The sequence below is a fragment of the Antechinus flavipes genome, chromosome 4 (genome assembly GCF_016432865.1).
Source record: "Antechinus flavipes isolate AdamAnt ecotype Samford, QLD, Australia chromosome 4, AdamAnt_v2, whole genome shotgun sequence".
Taxonomy (NCBI): Eukaryota; Metazoa; Chordata; class Mammalia; order Dasyuromorphia; family Dasyuridae; genus Antechinus; species Antechinus flavipes.
Window position 1 is genome coordinate 40083858 of NC_067401.1, and position 18051 is coordinate 40101908.

An 18051-nucleotide genomic window follows, 5' to 3' on the forward strand; every position below is an offset into this window, starting at 1 on the left:
CTAAGCTTCCTTTTCACCACATAACTATTACTCATAGATCGCGGCAAAATTAAGTCCCAGGAGGGAGATGATCAAAAAATGTGCAAAGGCCTCTTTTGATAAGTAAACAACACTACAGAGGAGAGCATTCTTTATTAAACTGGAAAACAAAAAGTGAGACTGAGGGAACTGAATAAATACGGGGAAAGGCCTGGAGGAAAGGGATGTGTGTAATAGGCAAAGGGAAGGACACAGTGTAGTTTACAACAGAGGTGTCAAAACTGGAACCACAAAACTCTGGGATACAGCCTGAACTGGATTAAAATGTAATTGGGAAATGTTTGACATAATAAATAAAAATACAACATAGATAATGCTGATTTGTAGTTTTTAAAGTATATATGTGGTCAGGAAATGTTTCCTTTGAGTTTGACACCATTGGTCTACAACACCTCTTGTGTAGGCCCAAAAGTGTGCACAATAAATACATCTTTAAAGCAAAAGGACACGCAACCCTTTCTTCGGAGACATATCCTGGCTTCCTTCTTCTGGTTTCCTGCTGTTGGTTTCACCACTGGTCCAGGGAATCATATGATGTCTGCTGGAAAAAAAGTAAGATTTTGACCACAAGCCAGCTCTCTGATAATAAGGTCAGCTGTTCTTCAGTCTCCTGCTTGCACTCACCAGAGGAAACCTGAGGGCTTCCTCAGGGGTCCAGAATCTCAAAGAAAAATGTCAAACCTTTAGAACTAGTTATTTTATTAAATGTTATCAATACACATTTCAAAGGATCTGCAGTTTCATTGTTGTTACCTTTAAATGCAGGTACTTTAGTTTTCCACACCGAACACGTGAGACTATTAATCCAACATATCTATTTTTAAGCTTAACAGGCACTCCCCCTTCCCACCCCTACCCACCCACCCTCCAAAAAAAGAGAAAGAAAAAAAAGTAAAGCAGTCATTTACAGCGGTTTCAAAACAATAACAGCTGCAGCTTAATTCTGCATAAACCAGCAACTTCATAATAGGACCAAGTCTTTTAGAATTAGAAAGCAAAGCGTATTCACATTATCTAGATGCCTTTTTGCCTCCCCATACATTCACCTCCATACTGCAGTCCTCATTTGGAGGGCAGTCTAAGAGGCAGAAGATTAGGACTCAGAGAAATGGGCCCCAGATAAGCAGATTTTGCAGTGACAAAAACACCAAATTCTTGCCAATGTTTAGGACCTCTTCTGATTCAATTCACAAAACTTAAAGCGGTGCCGGTGTAATCTCACTCCCTTCCCTTCCCCTTCCCTGTCCCCCAGTTCTCTGTCTGTGATTTCACAGTGAGCAGTAAGGATTTCAGCAATGACTTTTCTTTCCTTTTATGATAATCATGTCTGTGTCAAGACACACGATGTTGTGTAAAAATATTTTGTTTATTGTTAATTTTTTAAACTCAAGGTAAAATACAAAAGTCAGAGCATGGTCAAAGACGTTTAAATCACAGACACAGAAAGACTAAAATCTCTCAGTTCATGTTATGTATACCAGAAATGTTTTTTCCCCCTCTTTCCTTGTCTTAACATACATATATATACACACTAGTATCTTCTGTTACCGTTGTAGATAGTTTTCTTTGAAGCTAACAGCTGAGAGTTAAGTTACTAACTCTCACCTCCATCCTCAAACACAAATATGTATTATTTTCTGGCTTTAAAAAAAAGCCTCCAAAATTCTGTCTTTTAAACTGTACAACAAAGTTTTCCTTTCAGGCATTAACCATCATGCTTTAATGAAAACCTCCCCCCTCCCCCCCAAACAAACAAACCCATAAACCCTCAAACATTCAGGAGTCTACTTTTTGGGCACCTTTCAGGCCATCTTCTGATGAAATCAAATGGTGAGAGAGCTTTTTCAAGTAAACACCGTATATAGTTTAAGCAAAGAGCAGCAGAAATTAATTCACATTCTTATATTCCAAAGGGAAACACATCCCTTCTCTCTTCCTCCCTTCCCCCAAAGGAAGTCTATTTCAGTATTCAGTAATCATATTAACTCCCCCAACATTTTAGGGCTCAATGTTACTGAACTGCTTCTTTGCTTACTAACCCAGCCATTCCCACAAGACTGTGCATGAATGTAGGGAGCTGCAGGGGACCTTGGAGAATCAGTAAAAGGGAGAAGAGTTGGGCTAAAGACACACATTAGGCAGACAGATTTTTTTTTTTTTGGCACCCTAACTACACAAGACATGAACCTCTAAGCTCAAATAAATAATGTGGAATAAGTTACATCAAACACTCTGAAAGGCTTAAACATGGTTTCCTTTCTTTAATACCAAAGTAAGCTTGCTCTAACAAGACAGAGAACCATACCTTCTATTATCTCTCCACTGTTCACCACCCCCTGCCAAACATCAATCTCCCCCTCCCCCCGCCCCCTCAATCCAACTGCCCTCCATTCAGCAAGTCTCACTTTTCTGATCCCATTCCTTTTTCCTGGCCTGGGAAGAAAGTATAAGAAACCTGATGGAGCTATTGAAAACCTCAGCAGATACTATTTCAATTACCCAGTTGGAGATTCTCACATGGGCATTTCCATATCGGGTGTATATGTTGGGAGGCAGGAAAGGGAAAAGGAGGGCAGGAAAAGACACAAAATCACAAAGACAAAGGAAACAGTAGCAATGCAAGGGCTCAACAGAGAGTGGAGACAAATGACAATTTCACCCTTGTTTTCCTCAAGCTTTTAAAGCAATTAGGTCCCTTTGAGGGCAGGGATAGACCTTTTCTTCCTGCCTGGAGACTGAGGCTTGCTATACATGAATCCTAGAAATTAAGATCCATCAGGTCCTCTTCTATCCACATTTCTCTTATGGAGTAAGAAATTATACATCCCAAGTATATATAGCAATTAAAAAATGCTAGATTTTTATTTAGAAACTTGTGGGATGCAAAGGGGAAACAAAACATTTTCCCCCTCTCCTAGTCAATCATTGTGATAGACTGCTGAATCCCAGAGAAAAAATTGTTTTCTAGATACCAGAAACAGTAACTCAAGAAGCCTAAATTCTGAGTACAGAAATGTCTGGGGTGGCGGTCTGTAGACAAAGGACAAACCCTCCCCAATTTGAGAAGCATTTGTTTCCATTATGACTAGATCTCAGCTGTGATTTTCTTTTTGGACAAACCAAGAGCAGAAACAAAGGAAAACGGTAAAGACAAAGATACGGAAGTAGAGGCAAAGACCTAAGTGCAGACTTGTGAATAGCAGTCACTTATGAACCTGGTCCCATCCCTAAACATGTTTATGAAGAAAAGAAATGTCATACCAACTGCTTTACCTCACACTTTATATAGATTTATCTATCATCAACCTCTATTTTTACCTAGCTAGAAAATACCTTTCTCTAGCATTTCCATAAATGAGAATTTTAAGTTTGGGCGGGGGGAGAGGGAGGGGGAGGATGTTCACTCTGTCCCAAAGATTACTTGTAAAACTATTGGGAAAGATGTCTGAATTTTTAAATTTGACTTTAGGAGAGAAGAGATGATACATATGTGAGCAATGATACATATGTGCTCAGAAACTTAAATGTGTCTTAAAACAAAAACAAAAAACTACCAGAACCAAAACTTCCTATTTTCTTCCCAAGTTGTTCCCTTCAACTATCATCAGCAGGACATAGACGGCCATAGTGGAGACAACTAAGCTGTTTATAGATAGCAGTGTCGTTTATGAGGTGAGGGGAAAAAGGGAAGGATGGAATCCATCAGTTGACCACATGATAAGTCAAGCCCCAAATAACACCCCAACATCGCACATGTCATTATCTGTACTATTGGAAGTTTTATTTAAATGGCAATACTCTTCAGAAAATGGGGTTTGAACAGATTTTGTTTGCTTTTTCTTCTGCTGCCCCATGACCTACAACCAAAGTGAATGGCTGTGTGTGTGTGTGTGTGTGTGTGTGTATGTGTGTGTGTGTGTGTGTGGTGTGTATGTGTATATGCATACAGCCACCCACATATATATATACATATACATATAATCCCTACAAAAATAAATGAGGGTGGGAGGCTGGTAAGAGAAGATAGAAAGTCTAGTAGAGTTGGGAAGTGCAAGCAGAGATTTCTTTTAATTTAGGAAGGTGACATGGGAGGAGGGGGCCTTTATCACAATAAAAAAAAAGGGGAGGGATGAGACAGAAGGAAAAACAAAACAAAAAAAACCCAACAAAAACAAAAAAGCACAAACCAAAAAAACCTACTTCCAATGCTCTCTAGAGTGTTCAAAATGCTTTCCCTTGGTCTCCATCAGTACCTGGGAGGGAAGAATGGGCGTTTTGGTGCAAAGAACGGAGGGCCCCTAGCAAAAGGTGGCCTGGGCCTCTTTAAGCTGTGAAACGGGTCTCTGTTGAGAAAAGATTCCCGAGGCCGAAAGTCCGGCCGGGGGTTCCGTAAGACCATTCCACTCCGGCTGATGGTGTCTCTGTGTGGGGGACCCAAGGCAGGGCCACTGCTGCTGCCGCCCCCCCCACCTCCTCCGTGGCTTGGGCCTAGGTGCTCCCGAGAATGTGTGGGCAGATTTAGGCCTTCACGCACACGGCTGAGGCCAGGGCCGTTGAGGTCCCTCTGTGTGGGGTCCCGGGGTCCTGGGAGCACACCAAAATGCTCAGCTAGATTGCCTTGGAGGAGGGAGCTATGCTCCTTGGAGAACACTGCGACAGGCCCCGGCACTCCACTGTGCTCTGCCAGGGGTGGGGCTTGGAAGGAGACCACCCCTGAGTGGTCGACAGGGGGAGGAGGAGGGGGAGGGTTAGAGAAAGGACCACCACCGCCACCACTGCCGCTGTGCTCCCCGGGGGGTGGAGGAGGAGGCGGAGTAGAGAAAGGAACCCCGCTATGATCCCCAGGAGGAGGGGGTGGGGCACCATGGGCTAGGGCTGCTTCCTTGGTGAAGGGGTTCGAAAGATCCACAGAGGTCAAGTGGCTGGGAGTATCCCGAGAGAAGAGCCCACCGTGCTCCTTAGAAGGAACAGGGGGGGCAGATGATGGCCCCATGGGCTCTCTCTGGAAGGGTGCCCCATGCTCCAAGGGAGGTGGGGGAAGATGGTGTTCAAAAGTAGAGTTGAAGTTGCTGGAGCGAAAGCTGACACTTTCCTGAAATGAGGGTGCCCGCTCCTTGTAGGCTGCTGCTTTGAAGCCAGAGAGCCCCCCTCCACTCCCACCCCCGAGGGGGGCCAGCTCAGAGGCACTCGAGGGGCCATTGTCAAAGGAGCTGCCGGAGGGGCTCAACTCAAACCAACCCACCCTGGAAGGCTCACGCCCATGTCCTCTATTCCCTTTCCCCAGCACCCGGATGGACTCTACTGTCTGGATCGGCTCCCCTGACATCCTCCTGTTGGAGGCATTATGGTAACCCAAGGTCTCTATTGGGGCCCCCTTCTCCTCAGTACTATCAGGTAAGTCTAAGCAGGAAGAGGAGACCCGGGTTTCTATGCGGTAGTGCTCCTCTGGCTGCGGCTGCTGCTGATCGCTGGAGCTCAGACTGGGCTGGACGAGGCCGGTGAGCCCGACCCCGTCGCTCGCGTTTCCCTTGCCAGGAGCCTGGCCAAAATGCTTATCCTCAGAGGGCTTGCGGGAGGCATTTTTGAGCATATTTTTAAACTCAATTGTTGAAGTGGTGGAAATGGTGGAGGCCAGGACTTTGTCTACGCCCGAAGCAGCTGGGCGGCCTGTGGGAGTGGCCAGGGTGCTTTGTGGGGAGAACAGGGAGCGGTGAGGGATGGAGTGAGGGGAGTCCGGGTACTGCTTCTGAGGCAGGCCGAGGTGTGTGGTGGCAGTCTGAGAGAGGCTCGTGTGGTTGGAGTCGGGAGAGAAAAAGGTGTCGTTTTTACTTGGCGAGGGTGACCGCTCGGAGCCAGACTCGCTGCCTCTCAGGTTATAGGTGCTGTACAGTCCTGGAGAGGAGGCCAGGTGGTCACAACTCTCACTTGGGTCCAGGAGAGCCCTCATTGCTGGAGGGAAGGTAGACTTCACGCCAAACTCCTGGGTCCTGTGGCTGTAGCTGGACATGATGGGCTGGTAGTCGCTATCAGAAAGCTTGCTTGCTTTTAGGATCGACTTAGCTGGTTTCTTCTCTAGATTCATCATGGCTGATGGAGGGGGACCTGAGTATTCAAAATCTCTGTAATCCTCATCCTCCTGGAAAGAGGTATCTGGATAGAACTTTTCCTGTGGTGAGTCCATGAGTGAGGAGGGTCTCTCCATTCCATCAGGCGCTTGCTTGTAGGGGGATTCACTGCCCAGGCCAAAAGGCCGATAGGAAGATACAGAGTTAGATAGCTCCTGAGAATAGCTATCGTCCCTCCCAGGAGGTGGTGATCGCGTACTGCTGGGTGTCGAAGAGCCAGGACTAATGATTTTGGACAGCAAGGACATAGTATCCACATTACTGGATGTTGGTTTGTCCATCATTTCATCCTGGGTAGGAGTCCCACTCCGTTCATCCCGGACAGGAGTCCCATCAATGTTGTCCATGGAAGTGCTTGTGGGACCTCGCTGAAAGTCTGATGGATGGCTCTCAGCTGGGATGTTTGCCCCCAAGCTACTGAGGATTGGGATGTTTAGATTCAACCCGCTGAAGCCAGGGTTACCTTTCAAAAAGTTGTGGATCTTCATCTCTAAGCTTGGGGAGGTGGGCTCTGACTCTAGCTTTGGCTTGGAGATCTCGGAGGACTGCCCCAGAGCAGGCTCAGTGGACGGAAGAGCAGGATTTGCACTGTGGGAAGCAGAGAATCCCAGCGAGTTGGATGGTGGCTTAAAACTCGAGGTTGGGAGCCCTGGGTTGTGTCCTATGGGGACCTTGCTAACTGAAGTGGAAGAAACTTCAGAAGTTGAAGAGTTAGGAGAGTAGCCAAAGCTTTTGGGCATAAAGGACTGTGTATTAGAGGGCAGACTCCTCCCTTTCATGCTGGAGATGCTGGTGTTGGCTGGGGAAGATGAAGTGCTCTGGGATGCAGCTTCACTTGAAGCAACTGGGTTCCCAGTAACACTCTGAAGTAAGGATGACAGGCCTGGGGGGGGGAAAAAAGATTGGACATCTGAGAAACAATAAAGAAAAACCCAGAAAAAATCATGAAGACTAACCAGTCCCTCTCATCCTGTCTGATGACAAACTAGTAAGATATCTGGGGGAAAAAAATAAACCCACAAAGTTTTGCAAGTAGTAAAGTAAATCTGGTCAAAAATATCCAATGATTTAATGTAACTCAAAATGTTGAAGTTATAAACTAAAAAAGAACAATCATCTTATTCACTGGCTGTTTCCAGAACAGGTTAGCAACATCAGTACAGATAGAAAGGATTTCCTAAACTGGAGAGCTTTAAGTTATCATGACTTTATCTCTAACCCCCCCTTTTCCCGGCTCCCACAATCACAGGCAAAGGAAAAGAAAAGTCTTTAGTGACCCTAGGCAAGTGGTACAGCTGAAAATTTGCCCCACTTGTTGGGGGAAAAAAAAATTTTTTTTTCAGAATGTTCCCTACAGGGAGGGATGAGGGGTTGTTTCTCCATGGAAAAGAGTTGCTCCTATAAACATTTTAAAGAAAAACCCTAAGTTAGTGATAGCAAAAAATCCTAGAGAAACCTGAGTTTTTTTAAAAAAAAGCCTTAGTTTAATTTTAAATATTTTTATGGAATTAAAAAAAGATTAACTTCTTTTGGTATCAAATACATTAATTTAAGAAACAATTCCTTAACTGCTTGCCATCTAGGGGAGGGGATGGAGGGAGGGAGGGGAAAAATTGGAACAGAAGTGAGTGCAAGGGATAATGCTGTAAAAAAAAAATTACCCTGACATGGGTTCTATCAATAAAAAGTTATCAAAAAAATAAATAAACAAACAAACAAACAAATAAATAAATAGGGGAAAAAAAAAGAAACAATTCCTTAGTAATATATGTTGAAGAAATAATATTTAAATTAACTCCTTTATTTGATCACCTTTCTGAAAATGTATAATCTTCTATAAAGGATTAATGTATGGAGACTGCCTTGGTCACATTAACCTTCAAAGATTCTAGTAACCATAATCCACTTTAGAACAATTTTTTTATAGTAATAAAAAATGTGTTATCCTTCTGGGGGGAAAAAAAAACTTCAAAAATCCCTCCAACACAAGTCTCAAATAAATACTTCTACAATCTAATTTTGATAAGCTACTGATTAAGGCAGGATGAGATCAGTTTTTCTTGAGCCATATTTCACTTACAGAAAATTAATTTAGTTCTCATCATCAACAAAGTTACCTCAGTTTTTATACATCTGTCAAAGAGGGAATCCAGTGGATAACTGTCAATAAAAATTTAAGATGAATTTGTGTTCTGTGTTTACTTTTGTGTAGAAAATACGCTACAAAAGTTAAGAAAATTAATCTTGTTAGGGATTGTTAGGGAAGATTGTGAAGGGAGATTTTTTTTCATTTTTAGTTTTATCCCTTGACCACTTACCCAATGCTCATTCTATTAGCAACAGAAGTATTGCAGAATGTCTTTTCTGCATCTGCATTATAGTGGGAAATTCACGAGAGACTAGTGCAAATTTGCTGTACATTTTTGTGGTTGAGTCGTTTCACTTGCATCTGGCTCTTTGTGACCCCATTAGGTGTTTTCTTGGTAGAGATGCTGAAATGGTTTACCACTTCTTTCTTCAGCTCATTTTACAGATGAGGAAACTGAGGTAAACAGGATTATGTGACTTGCCCAGAGTCACACAGCTAGTAAGTATTTTGAGGCTGGATCTGAACTCAAGCCTTCCTGTCTCCAGGCCAGTAATCTATCCACTGTGACACCTAGCTGCTCACTGTAAGTGATAATCTATTTAAATGTGCTATTTTATAACATTTAGAAATAGGAAAAAATACAGGAAAAAAAGGGGAATCCATATCTATGTTAAAATTTCCAAATTATCCTTAAAATTATTACTATGATATGAGGTAACAATATCACTAACTTTATATGCTTTATGTCAGTGGAAAGAGGAATGATTTGATCTTAACTACTTGGGAATGCCCTATATACACTGCTTATTAACAGGAGCTACTTTTACATTTGGACAGTTGGTCTATTCCAACAGTGCTAACTAAAATGATCTAGTTATGAGTTACAATACTTTGGTACTTAGTCCTATGCTATGAACTATAAAATATAAAACATTTGAACGTAAAAGGATTTTATCAAAGACTATATATCCTAGATAATCTTTTGAGGTGTGCTTATTGGCAAAGAGCTTCAGACCTTTCCCTAAAAATTCTCCTTATTAGAACGTGGGTTTCCAAAGGTTAAGTTTCCAAAGGTTATGCAAGCAAATTTTGAAAAATTCTACAAAGATGTAAAAATCCTGTGAGTCAAGTCTGGGCAATGTACCTGGTGCCTGAAGACTAGCCTAACTAAGTAAGGAAAGGCTAGAACCAACAGGTTGGCTAGAGCAAGCCACAAGACAAAAGAAAATACAAAATGGTCTTCAGTCCAGTATTATTTCCTTCTACAGTGTTGATAGTGATAGGATGGAATAACAGAAAAGGGAGCAGATAATGCTAAAAATTATACATTTTAATCAAATCCTCTACAAATCATCTTTTATTTTATTTATTTATTTTCTTTTGCTGAGGCAATTGGGGTCAAGTGACTTGCCCAGAGTCAAACAGCTAGGGAGTGTTAAGTGTCTGAGGCCAAATTTGAATTTAGGTCCTCCTTACTTCAAGGCTGGTGCTCTATCCATTGTGCCACCTAGCTGCCCCAAGAAATCTTATTTTGACTTTCTACAAAATGTGAAATTTCTATCTAATTACCAAATTAATATAATTTTAGAGAAACAGAATCACATTAATATCGATGCTTTTGATAGAAATAAAATGAAGCAATGTAGAAGAGGCCGTATCAAGAGATAAACCAAATGTCACACTGAATTTTTATCTACAAAATGATAAAATACTCAGAGGAAGTCCTTTACCAAGCTGTTTTCTGTGGAGACATCCCACAGATTTAAGAGGGCTTGGTGAAAAGAAAACCCACATAATAACATGCTAGAACCACTGCAGTATTGAAACAAGATGTAAAGTAGAGCATTAAAACTAGAAAAGTAAAAAGAAAGACACAAAAAGAAAACAACACAATCCAACAAGTACTCAATCTTATCTGGTCAACTACATGCAACTTTGTATTGTAAGATGTTTCCATATACACAAAATTAGCATACAATGAAGCAATTTTCATGTTGGTCAAATTTGTTACAATGGGCTTCTTCTACATGTCTTTAGCTACTATGAAGATCCACGATGGTGGGATAGACAGAGAGCATTGCCTCAGACTCAGGAAGTGCCAGGTTCAAGACCTGCTTTTGACACTGAGCTGTGTGACCTGTGTACACTTTACTTTTCGGTGACCTCCTGTCACTCTAGTCTAGAACAATAAAGTGCAAAATAGATGCAGATTTCCATCTGTGGGAGGATGGAGTTCCTCATTGGGGGTTCCCTACTTGGATGGGTGGAGGGGGAGGGAAGGGAAGAAGAAAGAAATTAGCATTTATATGCTTAGCAAGAACCTATTATGTAGCAGGCAATGTGCCAAGCATCTTTTACAAATATCTCATTTGATCCTCACTGCAACCCTGCTGGTAGGGAATATACAATTCCTATTTTACAGTTTAGAAAATTGAGGCAAACAATTTCAGTGACTTGCTCAGGGTCACAAATTTCATCAGATTCTGTAGGAAAAAATATTATCATACTTAATTTGTATTTTTTGAATTCGGACTGACTAGAAACATCCATACACAAATATGAGTCCTTGCGAGGCACATTGTGTTACCTTGAAGCGCAGGGGCTGCCTGTGTCTGCGTTTTGGAAAGGGCAGAGAGAATGCTCTCGGGGGTGATTTCCACCTTGGAGAGGATATTGGCCAGAGGATTGTGAGATGTTGTAGTAGCAGGAACAGGAGCTTTCAGGTTGCCTGGGAGGTGAGTGGGACTCGTAGGAGTGCCTGGAGATGGTCTTGATGCAGGACTGACCCCTGGTGGAGAAAGATCAAAGTTCAACTAGACATGATTTGAATAACAATATTTGGTTTCATGAAATGTCAAAATTGAAAGGTCCTGGGAGATAATTTAAACAAGTTCTAATATAACATCTAAACCAGTGCTTATCTAGGCTCAAAGGGAACTTCCTACCTTTAAGAATGGCTTATTCGATACAGAGAGGACTGGCGAGACTCACATGAACTGATGCTAAGTGAAATGAGCAGAACCAGGAGATCATTATATACCTCAACAACGATACTGTATGAGGATGTATTCTGAGGGAAGTGGATCTCTTTGATAAAGAGAGCTAATTCAGTTACAATTGATCGAAGATGGGCAGAAGCAGCTACACCCAAAGAAAGAACACTGGGAGATGAATATAAACTGCTTGCATTTTTTGTTTTTCTTCCCGGGTTATTTATACCTTCTGAATTCAATTCTCCCTGGGCAACAAGAACACTGTTCGGTTCTGCACACATATATTGTATCTAGGATATACTGTAACCTATTCAACATGTAAAGGACTGCTTGCCATCTGGGGGAGGGGGTGGAGGGAGGGAGGGGAAAAATCAGAACAGAAGTGAATGCAAGGGATAATGCTGTAAAAATTACCCTGGCATGGGTTCTATCAATAAAAAGTTATAAAAAAAATAAATTAAAAAAATAAAGAATAGCTTATTCGACTTCTGGATAATTCTATCTGGACATTTAACTTCAAGACTAAAACAATCTCTTTGAAATTTCCACATAACATTCAAATTCTGCCTTTTAGGTCAAATAAAAGAAATTTGATATCTTTGCACTCAACTGCCTTTTAAATACTTAAAGAGAATCATTATACCTCCCTATATACCCTACTTGCTTTATATGTTTATATGTTCCCCTCAGATATTTAAATCAAACACTTACAAATGGACCATCTCACTTTAAACAAAGGACTGTTTAGAAAATAAAGTCTGCAATATTTTTCCCTTAGTGGGCATCTATACAACCCTCTATCTTTAGTTTATGATGATATACTATTTCTATCTGCTTTGTATCTGTCTATTCAGGTGTACATATTTCATTTCTATCCATTAGATTTTGAATGGGACAAAGGGTAGAATCATAAGGTCTCCTTGTCCAGGGGTCCTCAAACTACAGCCCGCGGGCCAGATGGGGCAGCTGAGGATTATCATCCCCCTCACCCAATGCTATGAAGTTTCTTTATTTAAAGGCCCACAAAACAAAATTTTTGTTTTTACTATAGTCCAGCCCTCCAAGAGTCTAAGGGACAGTAAACTGGCCCCCTATTTAAAAATTTGGGGACCCCTGTGCTAGACCCTCATCCCTGGAATCATCCACAATGTGTGCTCAATAAATATTGTCATTTTACTATATCAATGAAACAGAGAGACACTGCTTATAAGAAGGGAAATGTTTGCCAAATATAAATCTTATTGAAAGATTTTTCTCTTTTAAAAAGACTGAGTAAACAGTCTTCTCAATTACAATTAGCCCAAGACTGATTTTCCCCCTTCACCCCTGACCACCCTTCTTACTGGCACTTACCTGTATTCTTCATGACAGATGTCAGACTGCTAAGGATGGAACTGATTTTTGCAAGATCCACATTGGCTAGATTCGGCAAAGCCAAGGCGGGGGAAGGAGGAAGAACTGATGTGCTCATGGGTTTTGGTGGTGGTGGAGTTGATGTCACAGTCACAGAAGCTGTGGTACACGGTGCTGCTTTAGGGATACTTTCTGTTAGTTTAGTGGGTGCAGACGTGGATATAGCTGGCTTCTCAACAGGTTTTTCTTTCCTGTCCTCCACTGTTTAAAAAGAAAAGGGCAATGAGGTGTCTTCTTGATGGCTGATGTTTTGCTTTTGATTAAGAGAGAGTACTATATTTCTTTACTGATTGACAACTGAATTTGTAATTCAATTTATGAATATTACAAAGAAAAATTAACATGTGCTTTCCCCCCTTAATTTCTTAAGTTCTTTTCTGCCATTTCATAGACTACATCAAAATTTTGTAGGCTTTCACCTTTCACAGAACTTTCTATAATTAACAAGAATTTATTAAGCGTTTCCTTGCACCAAGTATTAGGTGCTAGGATTAAAAGCAAAGATTTTTGACCTCAAGATTATTTTCTAATCAGGGAGATAGTTTGTATATAGATAAATACTAAACAACAAATATGAAACACATAAAGTAGCCTTGGACAGAAAGGCACCAAAGCTTGGAAGTCCAGGAAAGGAGCCATGGAAAAGACAGTGCTTGAAATGAGCTTGGAAGAAAACCATGATTCCAAAAGTAAAGGCTGAAAGGAAAAACAAGGAGAAAGCTAACACAAAGGCAATGATTTAGGAAATACTGTCACATGGGAGAAACAGCAAGAAATTAAATGTAGCCGAGTTGTGACATTTCTGGGGCATAATGGTTAGCAACAAGACAGGAAGAATTAGGAAGGGAATGGTTTACAAAGAGCATTAATTGACAAAGAGTCGGATTTATACTTGGTCCTAGACTTAATGGGGAAAGCCACTGAGAGACTGTTAAGCTGGCTGTGTTTTTGAGCTTTTGGAAGACTGAAAGGGGTGATGTGGTAGGAACATCACTCTGGCACCTTTGATGACAGTCATGTGAGTAGAGAGAGGTTGTGTATGAGCCATGGCGTGGGGAGAGAACTGACAATGTCTGGCAACTGATTGGATATGTGCGTTAAGAGTGAGGAGTCAAAGAAGGCACTGACATTATAGTAAACGGGGGTGTCTGGAACAATGTTAGTGTTCTTGGAAGCCTGAGGAGGGGTTAAGATATTGGGGAAAACATGAGTTTGTTTTAGATGTGTTGAATCTCTGAGACATTCAGTTTAAGATGTCTGAGAGATGATTGATGACGGGAGACTGGAACTTAGGAGAGATACTGGGATTGAAGCTAGAAGTCATCTGCATAAAGATGATAAATGAACCTATGGAAGCTGATGAAATCATCAAATAAGAGAGTAGAATAAAAAGGATTCAGGACAAAAATCTTATGGAAGGTCCACATAAAGGGGGAAATGCCATGAATGAATGGGTGAAGAATATTGAGAAAGAGTATACATATGGATAGGAAGAGTACCAAAAGAAAGGAGTATGAAACAAACCCAGAGAGAAGAGACTATCTAAGAAGGGAAAGCCCTTGTCAATAGGATAAAGTCCAAAAATCCCTAAGATTTGGCAGGAAGAGAGCAAGTTTTAGTTGAGCAATGAGAACTTAAGGCAGATTACAGATGATCTAGAAAGAAACGAGAAGGTAGAAAGAGAAGGTAAGAATAAGTGAATAAAGTCCTTTCTAATTCTTCTAAATCTATTTCCTCCAACACTTTATTTTTTAAAACTTTCCTAATTAAATTATTATTATTTTTTTTTTTTGCTGAGGCAATTGGGGGTAAGTGACTTGCCCAGGGTCACATAGCTAGGAAATGTTAAGAGTCTGAGGCCAGATTTAAACACAGGTCCTCCTGACTTCAGGCTGGTACTCTATCCACTGCGCCATCTAGCTAGCCCCCCTCCCTTAATTAAATTTAGATTTTAAAATAATTATGCTCAAAGTTTATTGGGAAGATAATATATTAAAATATGACTCTGTCATTAACAGCAATATTAAACGCACAGGACTAGTATAACATAATAATGGCCCGACAAATGTCACCCTAGCAGCTAGCTCAGCAGTTTAGAAACATTCAGGAAACAAAACAGTCAACCTTTTAGATTTTGAGAGAATCAGGGAGACCTCTCTAGTAAGCATTTTTTCTTTCCCAACTCTACTAAGGATATCTATGGGTAATTTACCATGGAAAACTAAATGATTCTCCCCTTTTCTAAATCCAAATATGGCAGTATTTTTCCCTTTGGAATATTAAAAGCAAAATGATATACAGGCATTTGCTTATCCCATATGGACATACCAATGATTTTTGATGTATCATCCTCCACATCTGAAAGTTCCATGTCTTCTACATCCCGGTTATCTGTAGCAGGCTCAGGTGTGGCTGATTTCTCACTTTCCACAGCTGGTGATTGGGACTCCTCTCCTCCCATTCCCTGGAAAGGGGACTCAGAACCAGTTGGTGAGGGAGCATCCATGCTTGGTGAAGGGACTGGAGATTCTTCAGGATCAGGCAAAGTTGACTTGAGCTGATCCAGTTTCTTTTTTAAATTGTTCACTCTGTTAGCAAAGGTTTTATATGCCTAATGGAGAAGGGGAGAATCATTCATTTTTCTAAGGAAAGGACTAATAATTATCTTGATTCAGCTCAAGCATGTGGATGGTGATAGCACTATCAAAACTGAATATGAGCATAAAGCAAGAAAATGATACTGTCCTTTCTGCCAACAAGTTTCTAAATTCTTGCCATTGTGGGACAAATCTCAACAAAGAATCCCAGGTAGCTTCCCATGATAATGGGCTAACAGGCAGAGTAGAGTTTCTAGTAGTCACAGGTCAACACCCATCTCTCCAATGTACCAAAATGCAGCTTATCCCACTAGACAAACACCTAAATACCCACAAAGGTATTGCTACTGGGAAGTTTAATCACTTACATTGGCCACCACTTTGACTTCCTTGTATTGAGCTTCATAGAAAATTCCAGCATTCTCTAGTGCCTCTGTCAGCGAGGGCCCATTCTTCACCTGCTTGTCTAAGCCATTCACAAATTCTTCCAGCTTGGAGCTTGCCTCTTCAAATTCTTTGGAAAACTTTTTCCCACCGGTTTTATCTTAAATGATAGAGACATCCAAATCAAGAATCTGAAAGCTAGATCTGAAAAAAATTGTCAACTCCTGTAGGGCAAAAATGAAAGCTTAGCTATCTTTCTCTGTACTCAACTCAATGAACTACATGGCGTCGGCATTTAAACTTTTGCTGAGTAGGGGAAAACACTGTTGAGTAAGTTCTCTTTCAAAAATCCAGATAGCTGCTTTTGTTGTTCCAGAGTGTGATCTGCAGTGAAGGTAACACTTCAAAGAACTTTCCCCAATTCTTAAGACTAATCTGATTCAAATGACCTTTCTGGGAGGGCTCGAGCAAAAGTGGCTCCTTGAAAATAGCTGCAGTTGTGGCTAAAATGTGGCAACTTGCTTCTTTCCCTATTGAATTCAATGTCAACACTACCTAACAAAACAAATTTCAATTCAAATTTTTTATAGTTCTATCCCATTTTTCCTATGATGGTCAATTCACCTGGGATATATGTGTTAGGCTATTTTCAAAGATGAAACACTCAATTCTATCACAATAAAATAGGAGTCCAACATCAAAAATTATCAGATAATGTCTTACACAATAGTATGTATATAGTTAATGTCTATTTAATACTGGGTAGTTAGATCCATACTTTTTTATAACCTAGAGGAAGAGAACTTATTAAGTCAGAAAGAACTTGAATGGCTAACAAACTGTAGGACTCTAGGTGCAGATTGTACAAGATGGCAAGATAGCCTTTTTTTTTTTTTTTTTTTTTAAAACATATATAAGATTATAAATCCTAGGAGGGGATTATTCTGACCACTGAGAAACAGCCTCCAGTTCTGAGAAAGACTCATTTTCTGGGATCTTTGTGTGTACTGTTTCATCTCAGAGTCAGAACTCAAAACGGGATATAGACAGCAATGAAGTAATCTATGTAAAAACTCAACAATTCCGTGAAGCATGTATGACAAATATTATTCTTTTCAAAGATGAGGAAACTAAGGCCTAAAAAAGTGAAGATAAATGATCTCTGTGTCATACTCAAAACATGATATCCTTCATATTAAAAAACAAACAAACAAAAAAACTCTACTAATCTAATCCAGGTAAGATAACCTTGAATTATTTATTCAGCACAAGGGATTTTATATAATCTCTTGTCTACTACCTTTCTGTGACAAATGACATACACTGATAAGACATCTCCTTGGGGATAAAGGTATATCTTGCAGTTATGGAATAGGGAGAACACACCTGGCTGATGGGGGCCTCAAGAGATCCCCATTATCTCAGATAGTTGGAGCTAGAAATAACCTCAGAGCCAAAGCTGGTCCAACTGTTCTCATTTACAAAAGTGGAAAGTGAAGAGATTAGTGACCTTCTACAGGTCAAAGGAGGCAGGAAATAGCTGAGCTAGGACTGAACCTTTCAGATCTGTGCCTTCTGCACTTCTGATCTGCCTTCATACTATCCACATAAGCTTAAGCCCCAACTATTTGAACAAAATCTAACAGATAAAAACCAAATAAGTTTAAGAAACACTATAATAGAGGCATGGGAAGGCAGGTAGGGTTTAATTTGCCATTTATATTTGTTAAATCACAACTCAGAAAATCAATACCAAGAACAATCAATCTGTTTTCTTAGGATCATGACATCAGGTAAGTGATGCTATAACATGCAACTGAACGCAAATGAAGTGAGGGAAAGTGTGCAGTCATCGGTCTCCCTTTCTCCTCCAGAACCATCTGAGTCCAGGAGCCAAATACAGATCAAGACTACTGGAGATGGTCTTGGAAGCAATGGGAGATCTTGGTCTTTTTAAGCTAAGGTCTTCAACAGGTCTCAGTTTGACTAAGGCCACACTCATTCAGTGAGTAAGGCTAGGTAGAAATTGAGGCAGAAAACAGCCTCTTTCACTTAGTCCAAAAATGGGAGAAAAAAAACAAACAAACATTTGCAAGGGTCAGACCCTCAGGATTTCTGGCCAAAACAGAAATGATTGCTACTTACATTTTCTCTGAATTGATAAGGACCCAAACAATGATCAAAGAAAAAATGAGTTTGCCCATTTCATTGAAAATGTTGTTAAGAAAATGGATCACTCCATTTAAAACAAGGAAATTTTAAGCAAAAAGAAATAAAAATGTAAAAACCCAATGCTGGCAAAGCTATGGAGAAACAGACTTTTCGCTATGTAATCTGCATTGTCAAAATAGTTTGGTGGAGCAAACTGGTAATGTTTAGAGTTATAAAACTGATCATGATTAATTTCACCC

General features: G+C 40.6%; 1 protein-coding gene across 6 annotated transcripts in view; it reads right to left on the reverse strand.

Annotated features, from left to right (window-relative positions):
- RPRD2 (regulation of nuclear pre-mRNA domain containing 2) overlaps window positions 1-18051 on the reverse strand; it is an 88405-nt gene that overhangs the window by 3842 nt on the left and 66512 nt on the right. For 2 of the 6 annotated variants that reach the window (XM_051992720.1, XM_051992719.1), the window contains 6 exons: window positions 15625-15800; window positions 14988-15270; window positions 12600-12860; window positions 10841-11041; window positions 5872-7047; window positions 5640-5731 (listed from right to left, as the gene is read on the reverse strand). In XM_051992720.1, coding sequence (XP_051848680.1) covers window positions 5640-5731; window positions 5872-7047; window positions 10841-11041; window positions 12600-12860; window positions 14988-15270; window positions 15625-15800 — 2189 coding nt within the window. Of the gene's footprint in view, window positions 1-4088; window positions 7048-10840; window positions 11042-12599; window positions 12861-14987; window positions 15271-15624; window positions 15801-18051 lie in introns of those variants that run through there. The other 4 variants (XM_051992716.1, XM_051992715.1, XM_051992717.1 and 1 more) reach the window with 3 other exon arrangements.